Source organism: Stylophora pistillata, chromosome 2 (assembly GCF_964205215.1).
Source record: "Stylophora pistillata chromosome 2, jaStyPist1.2, whole genome shotgun sequence".
In the NCBI taxonomy this organism is placed as follows: domain Eukaryota; kingdom Metazoa; phylum Cnidaria; class Anthozoa; order Scleractinia; family Pocilloporidae; genus Stylophora; species Stylophora pistillata.
The window spans coordinates 10,622,756-10,644,908 of NC_142520.1; the positions used below are offsets into that span (position 1 = coordinate 10,622,756).

Here is a 22,153-nt window from a genome sequence, read left to right on the forward strand (position 1 = left end):
AGGACTGTTGTCGGTGGTGGCGACTTACTTTTCGACAACCTGTGGGGATGTCATCTTGACCCTTGACTCTTCGTTTGTCCCTTTGCTATTATTCTTCTTTTCTCGTGTTTTTAAATCTAAAATGTCACGTTATTTGCCCGCAGTTGTAAGGAAATTTGAAATATTTCCATTACAAGATTATGAAGTTCACAAACGATATACTAGAGAACTTCTTTTTTTTATTAATAGCTTTGCACTAAGTTTCCAGTATTAACTATTAGCAACAGCTTTGAATGAAAGTTTAAACTCACGTTTGTTTATTTAACAATATATTTCTTAATAGTAAATGTAAGTAATGTCCCCGGCCACCACAGACACTGCTGCCATTTCATAAAACCCTTTTGACACTTATCTTCTATTTCAACATCTTTCTAAGAAAATGTTTCTTTTCCAAATGTTACTAGCTCCCTGTAAGAGCCCGTGGTCTTTTTTGCAATTGCTTGATAGGTGGCTAAAACAGTTCAGTATTCAACGGAAAGGTTATAGGTCAAACAGACACCTTTTTCGCCGATGGCAACGACATATTTCTGTTTATAACAAGTACTTCTACGAAATACATAGTATGTTTTTCTTAAATTCAGAACAGAGTGTCAAAGCGTATGATATAAATTATTATTACAGATAGGGAATATTATTCCGTTATTCAAAAAATTATGTATACCTCACACATTAAAATAACTTTTTTTTACAACACTAGCAATACTTTTAAACAACTGTCGTTAAATGAAGTACTTGTGAATACTTCCTACTTAATTCTGGTCCATAATTTACAATTTCACAGGCAAATTTACAAGTTGCCGTAGCAACTCATTGGGTTTTCCGGTTGTTATACCAATTTGCAAATGATTTCCTTCCTCAAAGGGCTCGGAAGGGATCTCAACTTTGACAAAATCGTGCGTGTCATTATCCCCTCATGCTAGTCTTCATCATTTGACAACACGTTTTCAATGTTAAGATTAGTGCTACGTTCGAAAAGCCATACCGATTCCAGACTGTTACATTGTAATAGGTGTCTTTACTGTTTGATCTTAAAATCTTCACTGATCTCACTGAAAATCGGTAAAAGAAGGTCACTGAAGATTCGTATCAAAGGATTGATTTGAAAGAACAGACAAAACTTAATCCTAGGCTTCCAGGAGATATAATCATCTGGAATTATTTCTCATCGCTTTAGGTTGTACAGTGTGATAATTGGTCTGTGCGATATTGTGACCTTTCCTTAAGACCCTGGTGAAAAAGTATAACGAGTGAAACTCGACTTCTGAAAAAAATATTTCTTCATTATCTCAAGTTTTAGAACCCTATTTGTACTTTTCAACCATAAAAAAAGCACCGAGCTCAGTTAATGTAATAGATGACCGAAAGAAATGATGGCGAAAAGTAAACCAAATGAAAAATAAGATGCGTGACTTTTGGGTTTCACAGAAGGTTAAAAAGTTAAACAGTTACACTTTATTCGGCACTTTAACTGAGTTCTATCAGTCGATTAGAATGCCAAACACTGAAAGCTCAATACTAAGTGCCATTATCATGTTAGATAAACCTTTTTTTTTTACTCCAGGAACGTAATAGTCACTTGACCATGACCAGCGTTGTTGTAACAACATTCATTGTCCTGGTTGTTTCCATCGTTGTAAGAGCCTCCCCCACCACCACAGGTGTCAAAACGATTATTTCCACTGCTTCCCCCAGAGTATCCTCCTCCTCCTCCTCCTCCTCCTCCTCCTCCTCCTGATCTTCCTCCACTAGCTCCACCACCTCCACCAAACCCACCATCGACATCGTTATACCTGGCTCTTCCACCCACCCCTCCCTGAATAAATCCCTTACCACCTTCTCCACCAGTTCCTTTGGTTCCATTAAAATTCCTTCCACTTCTTCCACTGGAGTAAAACCCGCCACCACCACCACCTGAAATACAATGAATATATTTTAAGATTTTCGTAAACAGAAGCGAAGCTATATTTAAATGGGATGCTAACCCATTCGAATTTTGGAATTTTTTACTAGTATTATAAAACGCTTCAGTAAACCCATATCAGTTCGGCCAAACCTTACATAACGCATTTTAATTGAGCCGCTATCCATGAGGTTTAATATTTATATATAGCACCTGTAATACCTAGTTGTATAAACTGTTTTCTCTTACTTCCCCTGTCCAAGATACTATGAGTTGATTTACCGCGTTACCAAAATGCTTTATTGCAGAGTTAATGAACGGTGAGTTTCTTGTTCTGACACAAAAAAAAAGGAAATTTTTTTCCTCCAGGATCTTTATTATGATTGTTCAGCGTGCGCTCTTGCACCGTGTCCTATTTGAAACCAAATCTTATTTGGAGTTGAAAACAAATTTTCGAAGTGGTCATATGATAAGATGCTTGTTAATCAAGTTTGATCGGGCTGGACAGGAAAATGTTTGGCTCTCGGTCCCGAGGCACGCAACGTGCTACATTCGGTCCGTACGTCACGACCTCGAGCCAAATAATTTCTGTTCTCCCGCCAACATCGGTATCGTTACCTTGACTCGTCTTTACAGTAAATATGACATCTACGAGGATCTCAGTTGGGTTAACCGTCAACCGTCAAATGGCAAAAATATTAACCGTCAACTGTCAAAATCGCAATATTTTTCCGTCAACCGTCAAATAAGCAAGCCAATATTAGCCGTAAAATGTCTCAGATATCCTTAAATAAGAATCATACGATTGCCTTAATTGGGATCAAGTTCCATTTTTTATGAATAAAATTTTTGATAATCCCAAAAATACATTTATGTAAGTCCTTAAACTTCTATTCGCAAGTAAACCTGGCTAGCGACAGAGCTGACTTCCGGTTTGGAAACACTTCCGGTGTCGTAAAACGTTGGTAAGTTATCAATAAAAGGTGTCATAAATGAACAGTTCTTTACAAACGCGTCATCATGAAAATGTACAGCCAAATTCGCGTTTAGTTCTTTTTCTAAACGACATTCCAGAAAATGTTATGCTTACAGTTGCTGAAGTGATGGAGGCTTTGTCGAATATTGATCCAAGTAAGGCCGGTGGACCAGATGACATCCACGGTTCACTCCTAAAACATACTGCTACTGAAATTGCCCCTTCATTATACAGGCTCTTTAATATGTCGCTGTCTGCGGGCTCTTTTCCAGCAAATTGGAAGCGCGCGAACATTGCACCCGTCTTTAAAAAGGGCGATCCTACCCTAACGGAGAATTACACGCCAATTTCTCTTTTATGCATTGTCTCCAAAGTTATGGAACGATGCGTGTTTAATCACTGCTACCCTCATTTATCGTCTTTTCCTCACCAACTCCAGCATGGCTTCCAGCCACGAAAAATCCACAGAAACGCAACTACTTGAGGTGTATCACGATATTTTAGAAAAACTAGCCAATGGCCATGAAGTGGACGTAATCCATTTTGACCTGTCAAAGGCATTTGATAAGGTTCCACACAGGCTACTCCTCTCGAAGCTTCAGCTCCGTGGTATATCCGGTCCAGTTTTGTTGTGGCTCTCAAACTATCTTTCTGACAGATACCAACGAGTTGTTGTTGACGGCATATCCTCAGACTGGCTCCCGGTCACATCAGGAGTACCCCAGGGCTCCATCCTGGATCCGCTTTTATTACTGGTCTTCATTAATGACATGTCGTGCTCCATTACTCACGGAAGTAAACTTGGCCTCTTTGCGGACGATAGCAAGCTATATCGCACTATTGTTTCCAATAGATGTGCCTCCCTGCTGCAAGCTGACTTGGACAACTCCAAAACTTGGTGTGACGACAACGGTATGTCTTTCAGCACAAACAAATGTAAAGTTCTACACATGTCAAAGAGAACCACGCGCCAAAGAGAGAAGCACACATACCTTTTTAGACGGCCAGACCTTGGACTCGCCTCCTGACACCAAGGATTTAGGCGTGACTGTCACTACCCACAATCATAAACGTGGCACATCGAAGAGATATGTGCCAAGTGTAACAAAGTTCTTGGTCTTGTAAAGCGTGTATGCGGTAGAGGCATTGTTAACGTATGAACTAGGAAAATGATGTACACTGCGTTAGTTCGCCCAATCGTCGAGTACGTATCCTCTGTACGGTCTCCTTACACAGCAAAGCGTCGTAGGCTAATCGAAAATATACAACGACGGGCTACTAAATTTATACTAAACCACCCAGATAGGAAAACCAGCTACACTGCAAGACTGAAACCTCTTAGCCTACTGCCGCTTTGATTCAGAAGAGAAGTCCATGATCTTGTCATTTTATACAAAATTAGGTCAGGTCCTATCAACGCTAGTTTTGACCATCTTCTGCTTCCTGGTAACCATACATATGCAACCCGACGTCATCATCCTGCAAACAACCGCAGTTTACTTACTCATACTCAGCGGTCTTTTACAAACTCTTTCTTTCCTCGCACAATTAAATTATGGAACGATTTACCGAGCAACATTAAGCGAGCGAGCTCTTTACATAACTTTAAAGCCTTAGTGAAGCGGTTTTATAAAGAAAAGCTCACGCTTTATACTCCGCCCGGTTTGGGTCGGTGTCGTAAATTGTTAGTCATTTATCAATAAAAGGTGTCATGAATTAACAGTTCTTTACAAACGCGTCATTATGAAAATTTACAGCCAAATTCGTTTGTTTAGTTCGTTTGATAAACAACATTCCAAAAAATTAATCATCAACCGTCAAATGACTTAAAATTTAACCGTAAACCGTCAACATCACCTTCTCCCCCCCATTGAGATCCTCCCAGACGACCCTCGATCACGAGCTCGAGCTTGCCGACCAAATTACGACACGTTATATTTTCTGAAACTACACGGCATTCTTAAAATATCAAGAAACTGAGGAGGATAACGACACATTAATTTCTGAAAGCACGAAAGCTTATCGGATACCAGTTGTCATCACTCAGAGACATCCAAACACTCCGGCTAAGCATTTACAGCGAGACTGCTGCCTTATTTTAAACACCAGACAATCGACCTCATCGACAAGTCAGCAAAGCCCGAAATGCGAGTTTGCTATTTCAAAATTTTTATTTACGAACATTTGTAGCCCAACTAAAAGAAAGAACCGGTTTAGAGCGGCTGTACACTCAAGATCATTTAAAGAAGAACGATATTGATGTTTGCGTCGCCTCCGAAATACACCTTGAGCCAGATAAACCTGAATCTATTGTCAGCATACAGATCTAAAACATATTCAGACGGGACAGGAACTGGTCAAGAGTGGTTTTGAGGGAAAAAGGCGGAATTGCTGTTTATGTGAGAAGTAACCTAAATGTTGTTGATTGTTTATAGATTAAAACTACATAGTTTAATTTTTAGACATGATCTTTTATAAATACGCAGCAAGTTCTACTTTCACCTAAGTATATTTTAGCGCACCGCACATGTTTTTTTTTTTATCTCGGGAAATTCATATTTTATCCGAGATTTATTAAAGATTTATGTGACTCCGACGCATATTTCGAGTTATGGTGCACGCGAAAAGTTTGGAGAGCACAAGAGAGGAATTGCTCGAAGCGCAGCCGAGAGCGTTCGGAGTTATCAATACAACACTAAAAATAATACCGACCGTTCAGAAAACTAAGAGGAAATTTCCTAAATTTACGAGTCCCGTGTGATAGATTTACCTCCTTGAATTGTTGGTTACTAGAATTGACGATCAGAAATTACGTCGCATTGTGTTGAAAATCTTAAAAATTGTACGATTTCAAAGGAAAATCATCTATTGAACAACACTTTTGGGACATACATGCAGCAGCTCTTCAGAATAACATTAACCCCAACGTCGCTAAGCCTCGGTCGAAGTAAAAAACCTCAGTTTTGTTTTCAGCCACATTCACGCATCGCGTTTGGCATATAAAGTATCGTCGACTCCAAAACTAATTCCGTCGCTTTGAAGAGTTACATGATGCTCAATGTTCTTAGAAACGATTATCATGTTAGCATATCTTCTTTTCAAATAGAGCTCCAAAAGGTTAGAGGGAATACAGTCGTGAAAGTTTTGAAACTTCGCGGGTAAACTAGATGAGAGATTTTCGCTAACAATGAAGTCAGTCTGAGCCATCTCAATCAGCCATCCATTAAATTATAAGCCACTTAGAGCGCACGTTATAATATGATTATGATGTAACATTAAATAAACAGCTGAGATTTAAGGAATCATCACGATATACCCTTACCTGACCATCCATCATCAGCAGTGTGTGCACCATGTCCATTGCTACCCCCTGACCATGATTTGTATCCAGGATTCCCTGTTGTGTTTGCGCTGGCGTCACATCCTTCATGTTTTGACTGAGCTCTATCTACCCCTCCTCCGCCTCCAGCTATTATCAAAGGTGTGTTGGCTCCTCTCACCACAAACGTTCCTCCACCACCTCCAGAAGAGTCATAGCGCGTGTTTATTCCTCCTTCTTGACCAACAAGTATTTGAATGACCTCACCCTTGTTTAGGCGGAACGTTCCAATCATTCTTGCTCCTCTTCCTCGGTACTGAGTACTGTTAGTTTGTATATCGTACCCTCCTGCAGCTCCTATTGCTTTTATTCTGTAGTCACCAGTGTACGGCACAGTCCAATGTTGAACTCCGCTGGACAGCGTGACTTGCCCGTCATGATCCTGTCCTGTGTAGTGACTGCCCAGCGTTGTTGGACCAATTCTTCCACTGGTGTTGAGGTTTGTAAAAGCGGCCTTGAAAGCTGAAAGGGAAGAGTTAAGTTATCTACATCGTTATAACCATAATTGTTTTAGCTTTTTTCTTTCATTAAAGGTAAACTTACATCTACAAAAAATACATGGAACAGTTAAAATCCTGTAGATCGATACTTAAAACTACTCGCCGTTATTGTAGTTATTAAGTTATTTAATGTTCAAGTTATTTTTTTTGATCATTTATTCAATTCTTTGTCTCTCAATGGACGTGTACCGGGTCGTCATGAAATATTTTTCCCGAAAAATTATCAAGCATCGCATCTGATTGTGGTTGAAATGTTGTGTTGGTCTTGTTTGCTAAAATAGATCGCTTTTGAAATAGGCCTTCGACTAAAACTCTCCGTTCTTTTCCTCATTTCAGTCCAAAGGTTACGGAAGTCTTTATACCTCTTTGAACTTTCCCTTCTTAAGTTTGAATTATAGATAAACCCATCCTCTTAAAAAGCCACTCTTGGATTTTTAACTGATTGCTTCTGTAAATCGGGAAAGCGAGATTTATCAATGCTGCTGGGCTAGTTTAAGCCCTCTCTCCCCTTCCTTTTGGGCTTTTCCATGCGCTATTGCATTAATTCACATTTTCCGCTTCAGTGCTGACGAGTAACTGTTGATATCCAGCCATTCTGCATGAAAAAAGTCGAGAGTGAGCAAATCGTAAAATTTTGATTTAGCGTCCGGGGCTATTGAACCAGGGGATTTAATTCTTGGTTTTCACGTGATGTCATCAAATTTAGAAAAAAAGAATTATCGATCCCTGTGAGATTTTAGTTTAGTAAGTTAATAGAACAGTTGAATTCTTATCTTTTGACAAATTTTCAGTTTGATCGGGTCTTTCTTCTTGTGGTAAAGCAAGGTTGAATTTCTAAGCTATTGCTTGACACGATATTAACATACTGGTAAGTAGGTTGAAGAAAAAAAGAGAAAGAGAAATGGATAGATAGATAGATAGATAGATAGATAGATAGATAGACAGATAGATATGTTTAATCAACTCTTTTTTAGGCAGAGCTGAAATACAGTGCAGTATGTACACAATATAACAATGATATAAATACCACTGATAATATTTGAGCAATTTCTCATGTGTGAATAATTTAAATATACGTTATTGACCAAGCGCGAGGTCAAAACGGCTGGATATTGGCCGAGTTCTTTCTTTGCATTTTATGGACCGAGACGATGTCGAAGTGCATAAAATTGTGAAAAAAGAACAAGGCTAATATCCAGCCATCTTGACCGGACAAGGTTGGTTAATAAAGGATTTATTATATTGCAAAAGATTTCGCTTTATTACGAGTTAAGAATGACCTTTTTCCCTCCAGAGCTGGGAAAGAAAGCCAACAGTGTTTGTTGCACAACAAACTCACGAGAGCCGTTTCTATTTTCTTTCTTTTGACTATCTTCTGCCGCTTTTTGCCTTTCCGTCGCCGAAATTTTCCAAGAGTTACGAAAGTAGTTCTTATTCTATTTTTTTTTGTTTTTTTTTTTTTATGCGCGGGATCAATGCGGGCAATCCTGAGGGGGCAAGATGGGCCCATCTTGCCTGCTCGAGTAGCCAATCAGAACGCAGGATTTGCTTCATCTTGCCCACGGGCGCTGTGTGTGATGTGATGAATAACCCTTAAAGTGCCCCTGAGATCAAAATTTTCGTACATCATTTTTTTTCCATTTTCGTGTTTAAGGTGTCTCCTTCACCTACTCTGCCAAATATCAGTTTTGACCGAGCACCACAAATATCTAATTTGGGGCCGTTAAATTCACGAGTTCGCGTCCGCCATTATTTGATCACGTTCCGGATGTTGATCACAGGACTCAGAGGAAGTGACGTCAAAGGCTCAACGCGAAAATTTCACATGGCAAAATGTCAAGCAGTCATAACAGAGTGCTTTACTCTATTCTTACGAAAACTAAACAAAAATGACTGGGCATCGATGCGTAATACAAAGCTGAAGTAATCGTACAGACCACGCTGCAGGTATTTCTCTGCATCAGAGCCTTGCCAAAAGATCAGAGCGGGAAAAACGGATGCGATTTGTGCGACCTCGTCGAGTAAACTTCAATCCTACAGAAATATTTGTGATCTACTCCGAACACTTCTCGGAGGACTGTTTCGAGAGATCTGTGTACTTTGAAGGATCTAGGCGAAGAATTATGGCGGGTTCAATGCCTTCCGTTCAAGAAGAGAAGGGACGAGAAAAACCGTCCTCAGTGCGATCTCGACGTCGGAAAGCGAAGTCTACGAACCTCCACGGATTTTGTCACCTTTACATATGACCTGATCAATATCCACCTTTAACAACACTCAGGCAGAATACCTTACACTAAGGAAAGTACTCGGTGAACATTGAATGATAAAATAGCCCAATTGAGGATTGAAATTTCTGACCTCAAAGAGCTCACTTTTATACAAAAGAGATGAAAAATATCATTGTGTGCTCTGATTCTAAAAAAAGCTGGCTTTAATATCAGCGAAAGCAGAACAAACAGCTTAAGACACAGAGCGTAAAAACACTTTAAAATGTAGGCTTGCAGCCAAGCAACCGAGAAAATTAAAATTTCTGTAAAAACCTGTCAAACTATCAACCACCTGACAGCCAAGTCAGGGTGCTATCAAAGGGTCTCAAATTCATCACAACGCCCGCGACAAACGAATTAAAATCAGGCCAACTTTTGCGAGATTTATTCGCAAGACGAATGTGCCTCCATTACACCTTTCACGGACAAAACAAAGAACTACTTCTATTTCATATCAAACTGAATGCCACCGGTTCAGTCTTCCATCGCCCTTCATGGCTACTTGGAAAATTATCATAACGCTTCTTGCGGACTGCATCTAAGCCAAAATATACTTTGTAACGCAATGAGGTCAGGGTTCTAAAAGAGTTGAAACAGACTTTGCTTCAAACCTCACCGATTAAGCATCACAACAATAGTCATCATGAATAAGACAGAAAAAACAACAGAGGCCAAAGTGCAACTCAACAAGAGAGTTCACTTCAGGAAAGGGTTAATGAGATCACTGACCAAATGCATCGGGGAAGACACATTGATGGCTTAGAAATGGCTTTCACAAACTCCCAATATCCGCCTTCGGATACACAATTAGCCATTGCCGAAAACTATTTTACTAATCACCCGATCATTTCTTACAAAAAAGGAAAATCTCTTACGACAAGCAAAAATACAGTTTGAAGGCGATAAAGTGATGTGACCACAAAAGCCATATGGGGAGTTCGCGCCGTTCTGTGTTTATCTTTATTCGCATGGCAAAATTTTATCGTTTGTTGGCGCAAAACTATCCACAGAAGCTTCAGATGATTTCTGGGACAATTCATCGTCTGAAAAAGTCAACATTTCCCGACTGACAACGAAACAGTTCTCAAAAAAGTAATATGTGTGATTCTCTGTGCAGCGAACAAAGAGAGTTGTGACAAAGCAAAGCATCAGTTTGTTGAGCCTTTGACGTCATGATGACGTTTTTGCGGGCTCGGCTGGAACATGTTTTCAGCAATGGCGGACGATTTTCGGACGACTTTGAAGCGGTAAAAATTGGTCATCGAAGGTTTGTTTTGATTCTTCAATGGCAAAAAGGGTCTTAACTTGACCCAATTCAACATTGTGTAAACAATTTAGGCCAAAATAAAATGGTCAATTCTCATCTCAGGGGCACTTGAATGAGTCATATTTCAACGGCATGCACTACAACTTCATTACATTCAAAAAGTTATCATAAATAAACCCTCAAGGGTTACCCCTTATGGGGAAAAGTTCATTGGTAAAGAAAGCGGGGAATCTATCTATCCTAACTCTGGGTCTCTAGATCTCTACAAGGAGGCAATCCCCTGAGCGAAGATTGTCACCGACATAATTTGCGTTGCAGAGAAAACATTACGGAACTTAAGCACCGGTCATTTTAGAGGCAACGGCATCTTTAGCGACCGAAAGAGCCTGGGAAGAGAACAACGTCGTTCCCGCCAAAATATAAACGTTAAGCAGCTAGACGAGGATTGCGGCGGCGACGTGGGTAGCAAACTCTGTTCGCTTTGAAGATAAGCTGTATGAGAGCATGTCATCCTTCAGTGAGATGAGAAACCTGCTTCTTTTTTTGTGCGATAGTAAAATTATCAGTGTCGAAGAATTTTTGACCTTTTACGAAAGTTACAGTTCCAAGAATCCAGAATTCCCTTACAGCTCCTACCCTAAGTTTGATTTCGACCAGATGGATGAATCAGAGTGTTTAGCGGAGTTCAGATTGCGAAAATAGGACATAGCGTTATTGGCAAATGTCCTTCAATTACCAGACACTATACGCTGTCCACAAAGAACAACGTGTGACCGAACTGAAGGGCTTAGTATGCTTCTGAAGCGCTTCTCGTATCCATGTCGCTATTCAGACATGATTCATCGTTTGGGGTAAAGTCCAAGGTAGCTAAAGGTACGTTGTATTGGTAGAAAACGTCTAAGCACGTGAAACTTGCATGGAAAAGTGACTCACTGTACCATTTTGTTCCTTGTGGAATATTTTTCATTGAGGTAGAAATATGTCATAAAAGCTACGTTGTTTTTCATGGAAAATGGCATTTTATCTCAGGAAGTCTAGTCCATACTGGTGAGTAAAAAGTAAACACGTAATTGTAGAGAGAAAAGAAACGGATATTTAAGACGCCAGTCGAAGTAGAAAGTAAGTATAACTTGGTGATGTTTTCAACCTTTGCAGAAAGAGGAACCACAGGGCAAAAACAAGATAATCAATCAAATATGATTTATGCAAATGATTTCGCTAGTTTTACCTGAGTCAGGAAACCTAGCCCTTACCAACAACTCACTCTCGTGCTAAATTCGTGTTAGGCCTTTAGCTGACGATACGTGCGTTGTGAGTGGTACACAAAAACATGCACATTTTGACTTGAAAATGGTAGAAGAAAATTTCCTGACGACCTTTCTAATCCCAACAGATCATAGCGAAAAAGGTCTCACAGAGGACATGAACTGTTACACTGAGTAGATGAGCTCACAATTCTTGTGCATGTCATTCTTACCTAGTTCTTTACCCGAAATTCAAAATGGAATCGCTGATTAACTCCTATATAGCAATAAATTATCCCTCAGTCGAGAAAACGAAATAAAGTAAGCATGGGACTGCGTCAACAATAGTTAAACTGTCCCTTTCTTTCAATTATTCTTCCACTTCGACGGCGCGCAATTAGGGAAGCACTAGTTCAACTGCCCTCTCTTTTAATCATTCTTCGACTTCGGGAGCGCGGGAATACGGGAGCACTAGTTTAACGGCCCTATCATTTCGTCATTCTTCGACTTCGAGAAAGCTGGAATGCAGAACCAATGGTTACACGTCCTTTCTTTTAATATCATTTTTTGATATCGGGACTGTTGGAGCAATCCATTCATACCGGCCAAAAGTGGCCGGGTATTCTGAAGTTGTTCCCATCAACATCTCAAGCAATACTTGATTCAATGTTTTTTCTCATGTTTCACTTAGTCTCCTCCATAGTCATACAACGAAGACGCGAACCGCTCTCTCCGAGTCACGCATTGATTCGCTGAAATTTAAAGATCTGTAAAACCCCAAATTAGCACGAACGCTCTGATTAGTGCAACATACAAAATACTATAACCTGATTGGTTTGTGATACACAAAAAAAAAGCGCTAATCACATTGTTTTGAGATACACCACTAAAAAATACGCCAATCACACTGCTTAGAGATATACAAAAAACACACCCCTCTATACGCTAAAATAGAAATTTTTTTTTAAGAACTAAAAATTGGATACAGGCTTTTGCAGGTATGTTCTGATTGGATGACCTGAGATACTCGACAACACTGAAAGTTCCCTGAAAGAACACCACGTAAAATGATGTTTGAGGACCAGTCATTTTCTACAGAGGATGATCACATGGTTTTCAGGGGGAACGGATACAAAGTGTGATACATTTATCTTAATAAAGGTCTTGTTGTGTAGAATCGCTGAGTATTTTTACGAGTTGCATTTTTCCGCATTTGGATGATATTGATACACGCAAGATGTTTGGAGAACACTCGAGAAGTTATCGTCATGTTAAGGTAAATACAAACAAACAAGGTTTATGAATCTATTGTTTTCGATTAACTTTGGATGGTAATAATTATAATAATAATAATAATAATAATAATAATAACACCTTTATTTAGACACGATAATGTTTAAAGCTGAACAGCTTGTGCGGTCGTGTGTAAATGCAAATAAACTCTAAATTAAACAAATTCAAATGATGATGGTTTTTGAAGATGGTTGAATGTCATAGTTACCTGTACAGTTCTTGCCATCGCCATTAAACCCTTCTTTGCAGCTGCAGTTGAAGGAACCTTCGGTATTATTACAGTGAGAATGGACACCACAGTTGTGGGTATCGGTGGCACATTCGTTTACATCTGAAGAAACAAATGCTTCCGTTGAAAAGAAATAATAACAAATGATAAAAGCATATTCAAGAGTTATTCTGATCGTTTAACCTGTGAGAGGCGACTTTTTACAATACTCAAAATATCACTGAAAGCGCCCGCGTCAAATAATTTTTATCATTTAATCTACATAAACAACCAATCCAAAAATAAACAGTCTGAAATCAAATTAACAGATACATCATCAAGAAAGGACACAAGTCTTCTAAGGCAAAAGAGAACGCGAGACGTGCGTGACGTGATGCTTACAATGATTGCAGAATGAAAATAGAACTGTGCTTAAAAACATTGTAAACTTGACTAAACTCCAAACACAAATAGTATAATGTAGCCAAAACTGAGCCAACACAATTTGTCTTCCACGACTCGTACTCTAGATATGAAACGCGTAATGAAATGAACACTGCAATCGATGCAAAGCATGATTAATGACACATTAGCAGCTGACTGATCCCTCTACATTACTATACACAGCTTTCTTATGAAAATCGTTCATGTTCCTATACGCTCGTCAAATTTAGGCAAAATTAACAAACTGATTTTGATGCTTGGAACAATTTAAGTGGACAGATTTCGTCGTTACCTGTGCATTTTTTGCCATCGCCATCAAACCCAGCCTTGCAGGTGCAGTTAAAGGAACCTTCGGTATTGTTGCACTCAGCATTGGTATCACAGTTGTGCGCATCGGTGGTACACTCGTCTACATCTGTAGAAACAAATCCTTTCCGTTAATAATGCAATTAAAAAAAAAATTGGTATAAGCTTTTGCATGATATGTTCTGATTAGATGACCCGTGATACTCGACAGGACTAAAAGCTCACTGAAAGTGCAACGCGTGGAATGATGTCTGGGGAACAGTCATTTTCTATCGGATGGGGGAAGAGGAGTTTGGGAGGATCACATGGTTTTCAGGGAAAATAGATACAAAGAGTGATACATATATCTTGATAAACTTTTGGTTGTGTAGTATCGCTTAGTATTTTTACGAGTTGTGCCGTATTATGACGAGCCCTTCGGGCGAGTCAAAATGCATACAACGAGTAAAAATGTTATTCTTGGCGTGTGTCAGTGTTGGGTTGATTCCATTACAACGTACAATGGAACCCTAATGATTGGCATTAGAAACAGCATTCTGATTGGTGGAAGAATGCCCTAATACTATGATTTAATTGGAACGTGATAAATACCTAAAGTGGCAATCTTATTGGTTTGTGATAAATGATGAATGAGGCAATCAGATTGGTAGGTGATACCTACCATAGTGCAGCAATATGACTGGTTTGTGATGCATGAAAAAAGCAGCAATCTGATTGGTATGAGCGACCTACCACTCTTAACGCTGGCATCGAGTTATTCATTAGTTAATTTTTTTTTAAAATAACTCAATAATGGATGGACTTTCTTCAATGAAAAGGCGGAACATTTTCATATTTACTGCAGCTGAACTCGGTTTTGCATTTAATGACTAGGATTCGTCTGTGTTATTGCAAAGTATCGCAATATGGATACACGCAAGATGTTTTGAGAGCAAAAGAGAGGCTCTCCTCATGTTTAGGCAAATACAAACAAAAAAAAGAGCTATGAATCTCTTGTTTTCAATGCTGGGTAAACTCTAGATGGACGAATGTCATTATCTCCTGCGCAGTTCTTGCCATCGCCATTAAACCCTTCTTTGCAGCTGCAGTTGAAGGAATCTTCGATATTGTTGCAGTGAGCATGGACACCAAAGTTGTGGGTATCGGTGGCACATTCGCTTACATCTGAAGAAGCAAATGCTTTCCGTTGAAAATAAATAATGACAAATGATGAACGCATATTCAAGAATTAGTCGTATTGTTTAACCTGTGATATGCGACTTTTTACAAGACTGAAATATCACGTATACAACTAATCCAAAAGTAAACAGTCTGAAATCAAATTAATTAACAGACGCGTCATCAAGAAAGGATACAAGCCCTCTAAGGCGAAAGAGGGCCCTAGACGTGCGTGTCGTGATGCTAACAATGATTGCAGAATAAAAATAGAACTGTGCTGAAAAAACATTAATTGTAAACTTGACTAAACTCCAAACACAAATAATGTAATGCAACCAAAACAACAAAGACACAATTTGTCGTCCACGACTCCTAATTCGTTTGACGACAGGAAGTAGCACTCTAGACACGAAACGCTTAAAGAAATGGATACCGCGACGGATGCAAAGCGTGATAAATGACAAAATTAGCAGCCATCTGATCCCTCAAATTACTATTCAAAGCTCTCTTATAAAAATTGTTGATGTTCTTGATACGCTCGTCAAGTTTAGGCAAATATATCAAACTGATTTCGATGCTTGGAACAATGTCGATGAACAGATTTCATAGTTACCTGTGCATTTCTTGCCATCGCCATTAAACCCAACCTTGCAGCTGCAGTTAAAAGAACCTTCGGTATTGCTGCGCTCAGCATTGACGTCACAGTTTGGGGTATTGGTGGTACACTCGTCTACATCTGTAGAAACAAGTTCTTTCCCTTAACAGGTATTTTCTGGTTGGATGACCTGTGACATTCGACAGCACGTAGAATAATGTTTGGGGACCAGTCATTTTCTATCTGGCGGAGGGGGGGGGCTTTAAAAAGATCACATGGTTCTCAGGGGGAACGGATGCAAAGTGTGTTACATTTATGTTAATAGACGTTTTATTGTGTAGTATCGCTGAGTATTTTTACGAGTTAAGCTGTATTTTGACGAGCTCGTAGGGCGCCAAAATACAAACAACAAGTAAAAATATTCAGAGATACTACGCAGCAAAATGTTTAATAAGAGATTTATTATCCAACGCATCAAACTGTGTTTCCAGTGCGGGCGAATTTCGCGGATATCTACTTACGGGGAGTGCAAAGCGGTGCGGAATCAGCGCGTTGTCTTGTTGCTGTTTCTATTTTCTTTAATAAATGATGAAATTTCAATGTCGTCTAACTGTTTTTCTTCCTTCGCTTTATCTAATAAATTTGGATCAATATTCGCCAGCCATTCCGACTCTTCGTCGTCAGAAAAAAAAAATTTAACTTTTCCGCCAGTTTTGTTTGTAACTTCAGTCCAATTCGTTACTTGCGCGATGTGAGAAAACCTGCCTAAGCGGTTGTGTGAAGTACAAATACTGCGAGACATTTGTACTCGTCATGGGCCTTATTTCTACTCTAAGAAGCACAGTTGGATAATAAATGACTCGTAAGTCATCGGGAGACATGTCGAGGCATACGAGACCATGGTAATATGAATGCAAAAGAGACGAATAATTGTAGTAGCTAACATGATTATTAGAGCGCACGTGCAAAATAACTCTTGCCTTTTTCACAGTGTTCTCCCGTGTAACCAGGTGGACACAAACACTTGTATCCCTTGTTCGTAAATCCAACCAGGCAAGTTGCATGGTTGTAGCACACGTTGAAACAACACTTGTTCTGATGGGAAAAGATACTAAGCTTTATTTTATTGCGAGCGATTTATAGTTTTCATCTCTACAGGGCATACTTACACTTTTTCATATTTTGTGCAACAAATAAAGAAGCCTCGACTTTGCTCTGTTGTGTTGCAAAGTACGGAGTAAGCAGCTAAAGAACAAAAGAAGTGAGGGGGGGGGGGGGAATGAGTCGTTCTCCATTCTTGATACACTGATAAAACATGCTGTCTCAGCCAATCAGAACGCGCTTCATATAAGAACTTTATTTTTTCAATTAATATATCGTTTTTCCTTTTTAACCGATTCAGGTGTTTTTAGACTCATTTTGAAAGGTTTTGAAATGAAATTTGCCTCATCTGAGTTGCCGAGGACTCACAGAGGAGCGAGGAAACTCTATCAAACGGTACACAAGGCTTACGAAAAGCAGCAAACTCAAAAACAAAAAATTAAGTATAAATAAAACTCTTACCTCAGTACCCCTATACATAAAGCCAGCCATCGATTTCAGATCATTTAGGTGTTGTAAGTGGTCCGAGTCACTCAATTGACATAAAACTTTGTCTTTTTCTCCTGAGGGTCCCATGTTGATCGATTTACATCTGTCTTCCATAGTACACCAATTTCTGCAGTGACTATATAGATGCATTCCGACTGGTAATGAAATGTTTTTAAAGACGTGGCCCACCAATGCATATCCGTCTTTCTGTTGCAAGAACTTGAGACGCCGACAGCTATCTATCAATCAGACATTAGAGGATAGCTTTTTTAGGCCTGCAGAACGTTTCACGTAGGCGGGCGAAGAAAATCTCATAAAACACACGAACAGAATAGAATATAATTGAGTAACTTGAATAGAACCATTATTTTGAGAAAACCGTGAGTTCTTAGGGATTTGACGATTTTCACGGACACCAATTCACGGGCTAAAACCTCTTTCCATTCGGATTTTGAGATCCACCTGCCCAAAAATTGGATTGTTAATCGCATCGTCTTCCCATGGTTAGTGTTCGGTCGACATATATTGAACCGCTTGTTAGCCAGGCTATTTATTTCATAACCCTTCTGCGATATTCTTTTTCCTTTAACACCAGCAAAATAAAATTCTGACAATTCCGCCATATAAGCACCGGAGGTTATCTTTTTTTTAAGTTAAAAAAAAAAATTGGTTGTAATGTTTTATTTCGTTTCCATTTTCATGCGTTTTTCGATGGATTAAAAGTTTCAAAATGTAAAATACTTTCGGAGAAAAACGAATCCCAGCTGATGTGGCTCAGAAAAAAAATAATAAAGGAGAAGACCGCAGAACCTTAGATAAACAAACTTTTTTTCTGATTTAAAACTTTTATCATTGCTATTGTTTTCGCCACAAATTTTATAAGTAGAATGTTTCGAACAAAAATGAATTTGAGTGGTAGGGTACAGAAAAAAAAAAAAAAGTGGAAAAAGATAGCTTTCCACAAGCTAAGCTGAGCGAGCTTTTTGCATTTAATTTAAGAATTTTTTATCATTAGTATACTTCCATTCATCACAATGCTTTAAAAAATATGTTAGTCCCCCGAAGTGGTCTCTTCCTTTCTGTAAATATTTCCCCACGTACTTTAATTAGTTATTAAATTGTCAAAATTTGAATTTTTGCAATCGATCATAGCGAATAATATATAATGTTATGCCCCTAAATGTGCTTATTTTGACGATCTCTGAAGCTTTATCCCAAGTTGAAAACCAAAACAATAAATGTAAATAATAATGTCAAGATAGATGGAATTTTAGAAAATCATCTCCTTTTGCGCTACTTATGAGCTCATACCTCGTTTATCGTAATCCTCCTCAACTAGACTTGAAAAGATGATACATATATGAAAGGCATTCTTTCCCCATTTGAACCTTTCTTTGCATTTTCTTTTTCAAACCAAGTTTAAACAGCGAGAGAGAACAGCTTTTATTTGCTGAATAAAACTTCTTGTGAAAAATATGGCTCTCGTCAATTTACCGACTTGAGCTAAAGTGCATATGAGAGGCTTGAAAGATGAGAAAAAAACAAGCACGAATAATTCCCATTTCTTAATATTAACAATGTTTCCAAATTCAAACATACCCGAATGAAAAGAGGTTAGCCCTTAGAGAAAAAGATAAGTTCACAGGAATATTAGATACTGAATTTTACCACAATTGGCAGTAATTTCGCAATCTGATTGGCCACTTCGCCGTTGTTGATAAGAGTTCAGACAGCGCTGCAGCGTCAACGTGTCACGCAAAATGTCACGCATCCAAAGAATCCATAACATTTTGTGATGACGAATATCGTTGTCGTAGAGACCACGCTAAACCACTGTCGATTTGCTAATTTTATTCTTATGGATCATTCATCTCTCACTTTTCAGCTTACTAAACAAAACTGCTCCTGTGGCACTCGCACTGAATAAATTATTAATGAACCATTGTTCAAAACTTATTTGTTATATACAGACATACAGGGAATAATAAAGGATTAATTCACATCGACTATAAAAACTTTGTTTCCCTACTTAATTTCCTTCACGGGCTAACACAGCTCAAGAAATGTTTGAAATGTCCTATTCGCAAGCTATTGCTTAGATTTCATGTAAGAAAGGTCCCTCTGCTTCAAGAGAGGCCATCGTAAAGAGGGTGAAAAATTAATTTTTTATTAGTTTTCTTAATGTTCTAAGAGCACGAAGATGATTAAGATGATAAAAATTAAGGACGACAGCGACATTAGGATGTTTCACCCACTTTTAGTTTCTTAGGATCGAAAAACATGACCAGGTGTCTGCTTAAAACTAATCGAAAATCATAAATAATCAATATGTTTTTCCATCGACATTACTAGGAAATGTTATGAGTTGGGTTTTTTCTCTATGAAAAACATAAGAGTCTCTGCAAAAAAAATTAACTTGATTAGATTCTTGCAATTCTTGTGATGGAATCGCGTGGACTTACGTGAAATACTGACGTAAAATTCCTGCCACAGAAAGTGTTTTCGTAGCAAGAGAGAAACTGTTTTGTTGAAATTAATTGTAACCTGGTGTGGACGACATTTTTTTTTTCTTTCTTCAGAAGATCTCTATTTAAATTCCGCACATCTTGTGTTCTTGGCTTTCTAGATCTGGTTAGTTATTTTCAAAAGAGAAATTGTATGCTGAGTTAGTTAGGCAATTCTTTGTTTATAAACGCTACAGGAGTTTTTTTTTGTTTCCTTACCCACGCTAAGTAGTAATAGCATGTCAATAAAGTGCGTCTAAGTTTTCGCAATACCATCCTGGAGACAAAATACTGAGACACACGTCTCTACAATAAAATTGATGAAGTTTTTGTTTGCTATATTCAATTTTTCGCTGTGGACTAAATCCATTTTTAACATTTTCAAATTTTCAATTTTCAGATTGTTTAAAACAGTTTCCTGGAGTTTTAACAAGCAGAGACATTGCTTAGATGTAGGGTAACGGAAATAAAGAATTCTCAAACCCGCTTAATGATGACTTCGTTCTCTTAAAAGTTGAAGGCTCAACTGTGTAAATGAAGGTGTTTCCATGTAAAATTTATACGGTAACGGAAATAAAGAACTCTCATATCCGCTTGATGATGACTTCGTTCTCTTGAAGGTTGAAGACTCAGCGTAAATGAAGATGTTTCCATGTAAAAATTATAATAATCGAGACTTTTTTCCTTATGTTCCGTATTTTTAGAGATACATTTGTTTCTTCCGTTATAAAATAATTTGAATGAATACTCGGTTATTTTAGTACATGGAGACAGAACTAAAGTCAAACAGTCTTGAATCACCTGTAGTTAAACGCTACGACGATATGAAGTGCTTCTCAGAGTTTTCATACTCACTGCGTTTGCTATAGCTAAGGTAATGAGTATTTTTACTAGTCTAATTGCTTTAGAGACTAAACTAAATTCCCCCCTTTGGTTTTTTTCTCCTTGAGTTACAAAGGTCTGAGTGTCTCTTATTCATTGCCATCAGAATTATTAATCATCCCGATTAATCTTCTTGTTCCTGTTTTGTCCTTCTTGTCATGTAAAAAAAAAAACTTGCGCGTTTTTATGAGCCACAATTCTGCCGGGTTTCACTGAACATTTCACGTTCAGAATTTGTGTTGAGACAAAAGCTTCATGTGATAGTGTTTCTCTGGAAACTAAATTTTCTAGTTAACAACAAACAGTAAAAATATTTCTTTCCCTACCGAAAAATAGCTTTTATTACGTATTTATGATTTTTTAATGATGAAATTGATCTGAATAAATTTTGTAAAAATTTAAAACTTAGAAAACGTTGCCAAAAGTTAAAACCAAAATACCCCGAATGAAGTTCCCGCACACGATCGATTTTGTTGCAACTCGTTTAGAAAGTTTCTAAATTTGTCGGTGCTTTGTACAATCGTAGTTTCCTTCTTCATCATTTTCAATTAGTTATCATTATTGATAAAATAGCAAATTTCTTTGCACTCAAGTTTCGGGCCCTTGCTTTTCTTGAACTCCAGACTTTTATTACTTTAGGAGTTGCCATAGTCTACATTTTCATCCGACCCACACAAAAGAATGTCAAAGTTAACATACCATGGTTTGCAACTGTTAAGGTGTAGAACCAGCCTCCAAACAAAAAAAGAAGAAATATGAAAGAGAGCATCAGGCGGGCCATCTTCATGTAATATGTCCAAAAAGGAAGTTTCTAATCCACTATCACGGCAGTTTACTTTTTAAAAATATTTTTAGTAAAGTTAGACAAAAGCAGGAACCGTCAATTTCCCATCTCTAGCGCTTTTAGGTTCTTGTAGAGCCAAAACTGCGAAGTTTTACAGTTATCGTCATTCATTATTAATCAAAACTGGGCGGACAATAGGTTTCTTAACTGTTCCTCTTCACTATTTTATTCAAACATCACTTGTGCATAAAAAATGCTAATCACCAGGCCTCTTGTTTTGTGGAATTTTAAAAGAAAATTTATCTGAAGCATTAATCAAAACGAATCGAACGAACGATGAAAAAGAAAACAAAAATAAAAGAGGAGAAGATAAATCTAGAGATACTAATTGTTATGATGATTTTTAGTAGTATCACTCATTGACTTCCCTTGGGGTAAGTAAATTCCTAACCCTGCGAGCCAATTTTGACAGATCTAAGCCTTTTGTATTCTTGACTATGTTGGAATCAAAACAATTCCACAGTTTCATTAACTCCTTGAATAAAAAGAAATCAAATAACCACTGGGTTTGGTGTTTTCCATTCAATTGGGTAAGTGAGAGTGAAGACTGTCAGTCAAAATGATTATACAGTCAATAAAGAAGTCCCGACACGTCACACAACGTGAAATGATTTGCCAAAAGTTTTCTTCTTGGAACTTTTCCCATATATATTTTTAACACCAAAAAAAAAAAAAAATTAAAAGGAATGAAAAATGCTATAAATTTGAACGTGCGAAAGTAAGTCTGTTTATATGACAGGTGTGAATAAACATTTTA

The 22,153-nt window shown here is 38.1% G+C and overlaps 1 protein-coding gene across 1 annotated transcript; it reads right to left on the bottom strand.

The window, feature by feature from the left end:
- Positions 1–208: 208 nt before the first annotated feature.
- Positions 209–17,421, bottom strand: LOC111344768 (uncharacterized). Its single transcript, XM_088747787.1, has 7 exons — positions 17,140–17,421; positions 16,557–16,671; positions 15,595–15,717; positions 13,810–13,932; positions 13,074–13,196; positions 6,238–6,756; positions 209–1,950 (listed from the first exon to the last, which is right to left on the bottom strand). Exons 1-7 carry the CDS (start codon positions 17,314–17,316, stop codon positions 1,592–1,594), a joined length of 1,539 nt encoding a protein of 512 aa, XP_088603913.1. The 5' UTR covers positions 17,317–17,421; the 3' UTR covers positions 209–1,591.
- Positions 17,422–22,153: the final 4,732 nt, after the last annotated feature.

Excerpts from the sequence above, each read along its gene's own strand:
- LOC111344768 (XM_088747787.1), bottom strand. The coding sequence starts at position 17,316 with ATGCATCTATATAGTCACTGCAGAAATTGGTGTACTATGGAAGACAGA. Across the intron at positions 15,718-16,556 it reads GGGAGAACACTGTGAAAAAG|ATGTAGACGAGTGTACCACC; the intron begins GCAAGAGTTATT and ends TTGTTTCTACAG. Across the intron at positions 1,951-6,237 it reads TGCTGATGATGGATGGTCAG|GTGGTGGTGGTGGCGGGTTT; the intron begins GTAAGGGTATAT and ends ATTGTATTTCAG.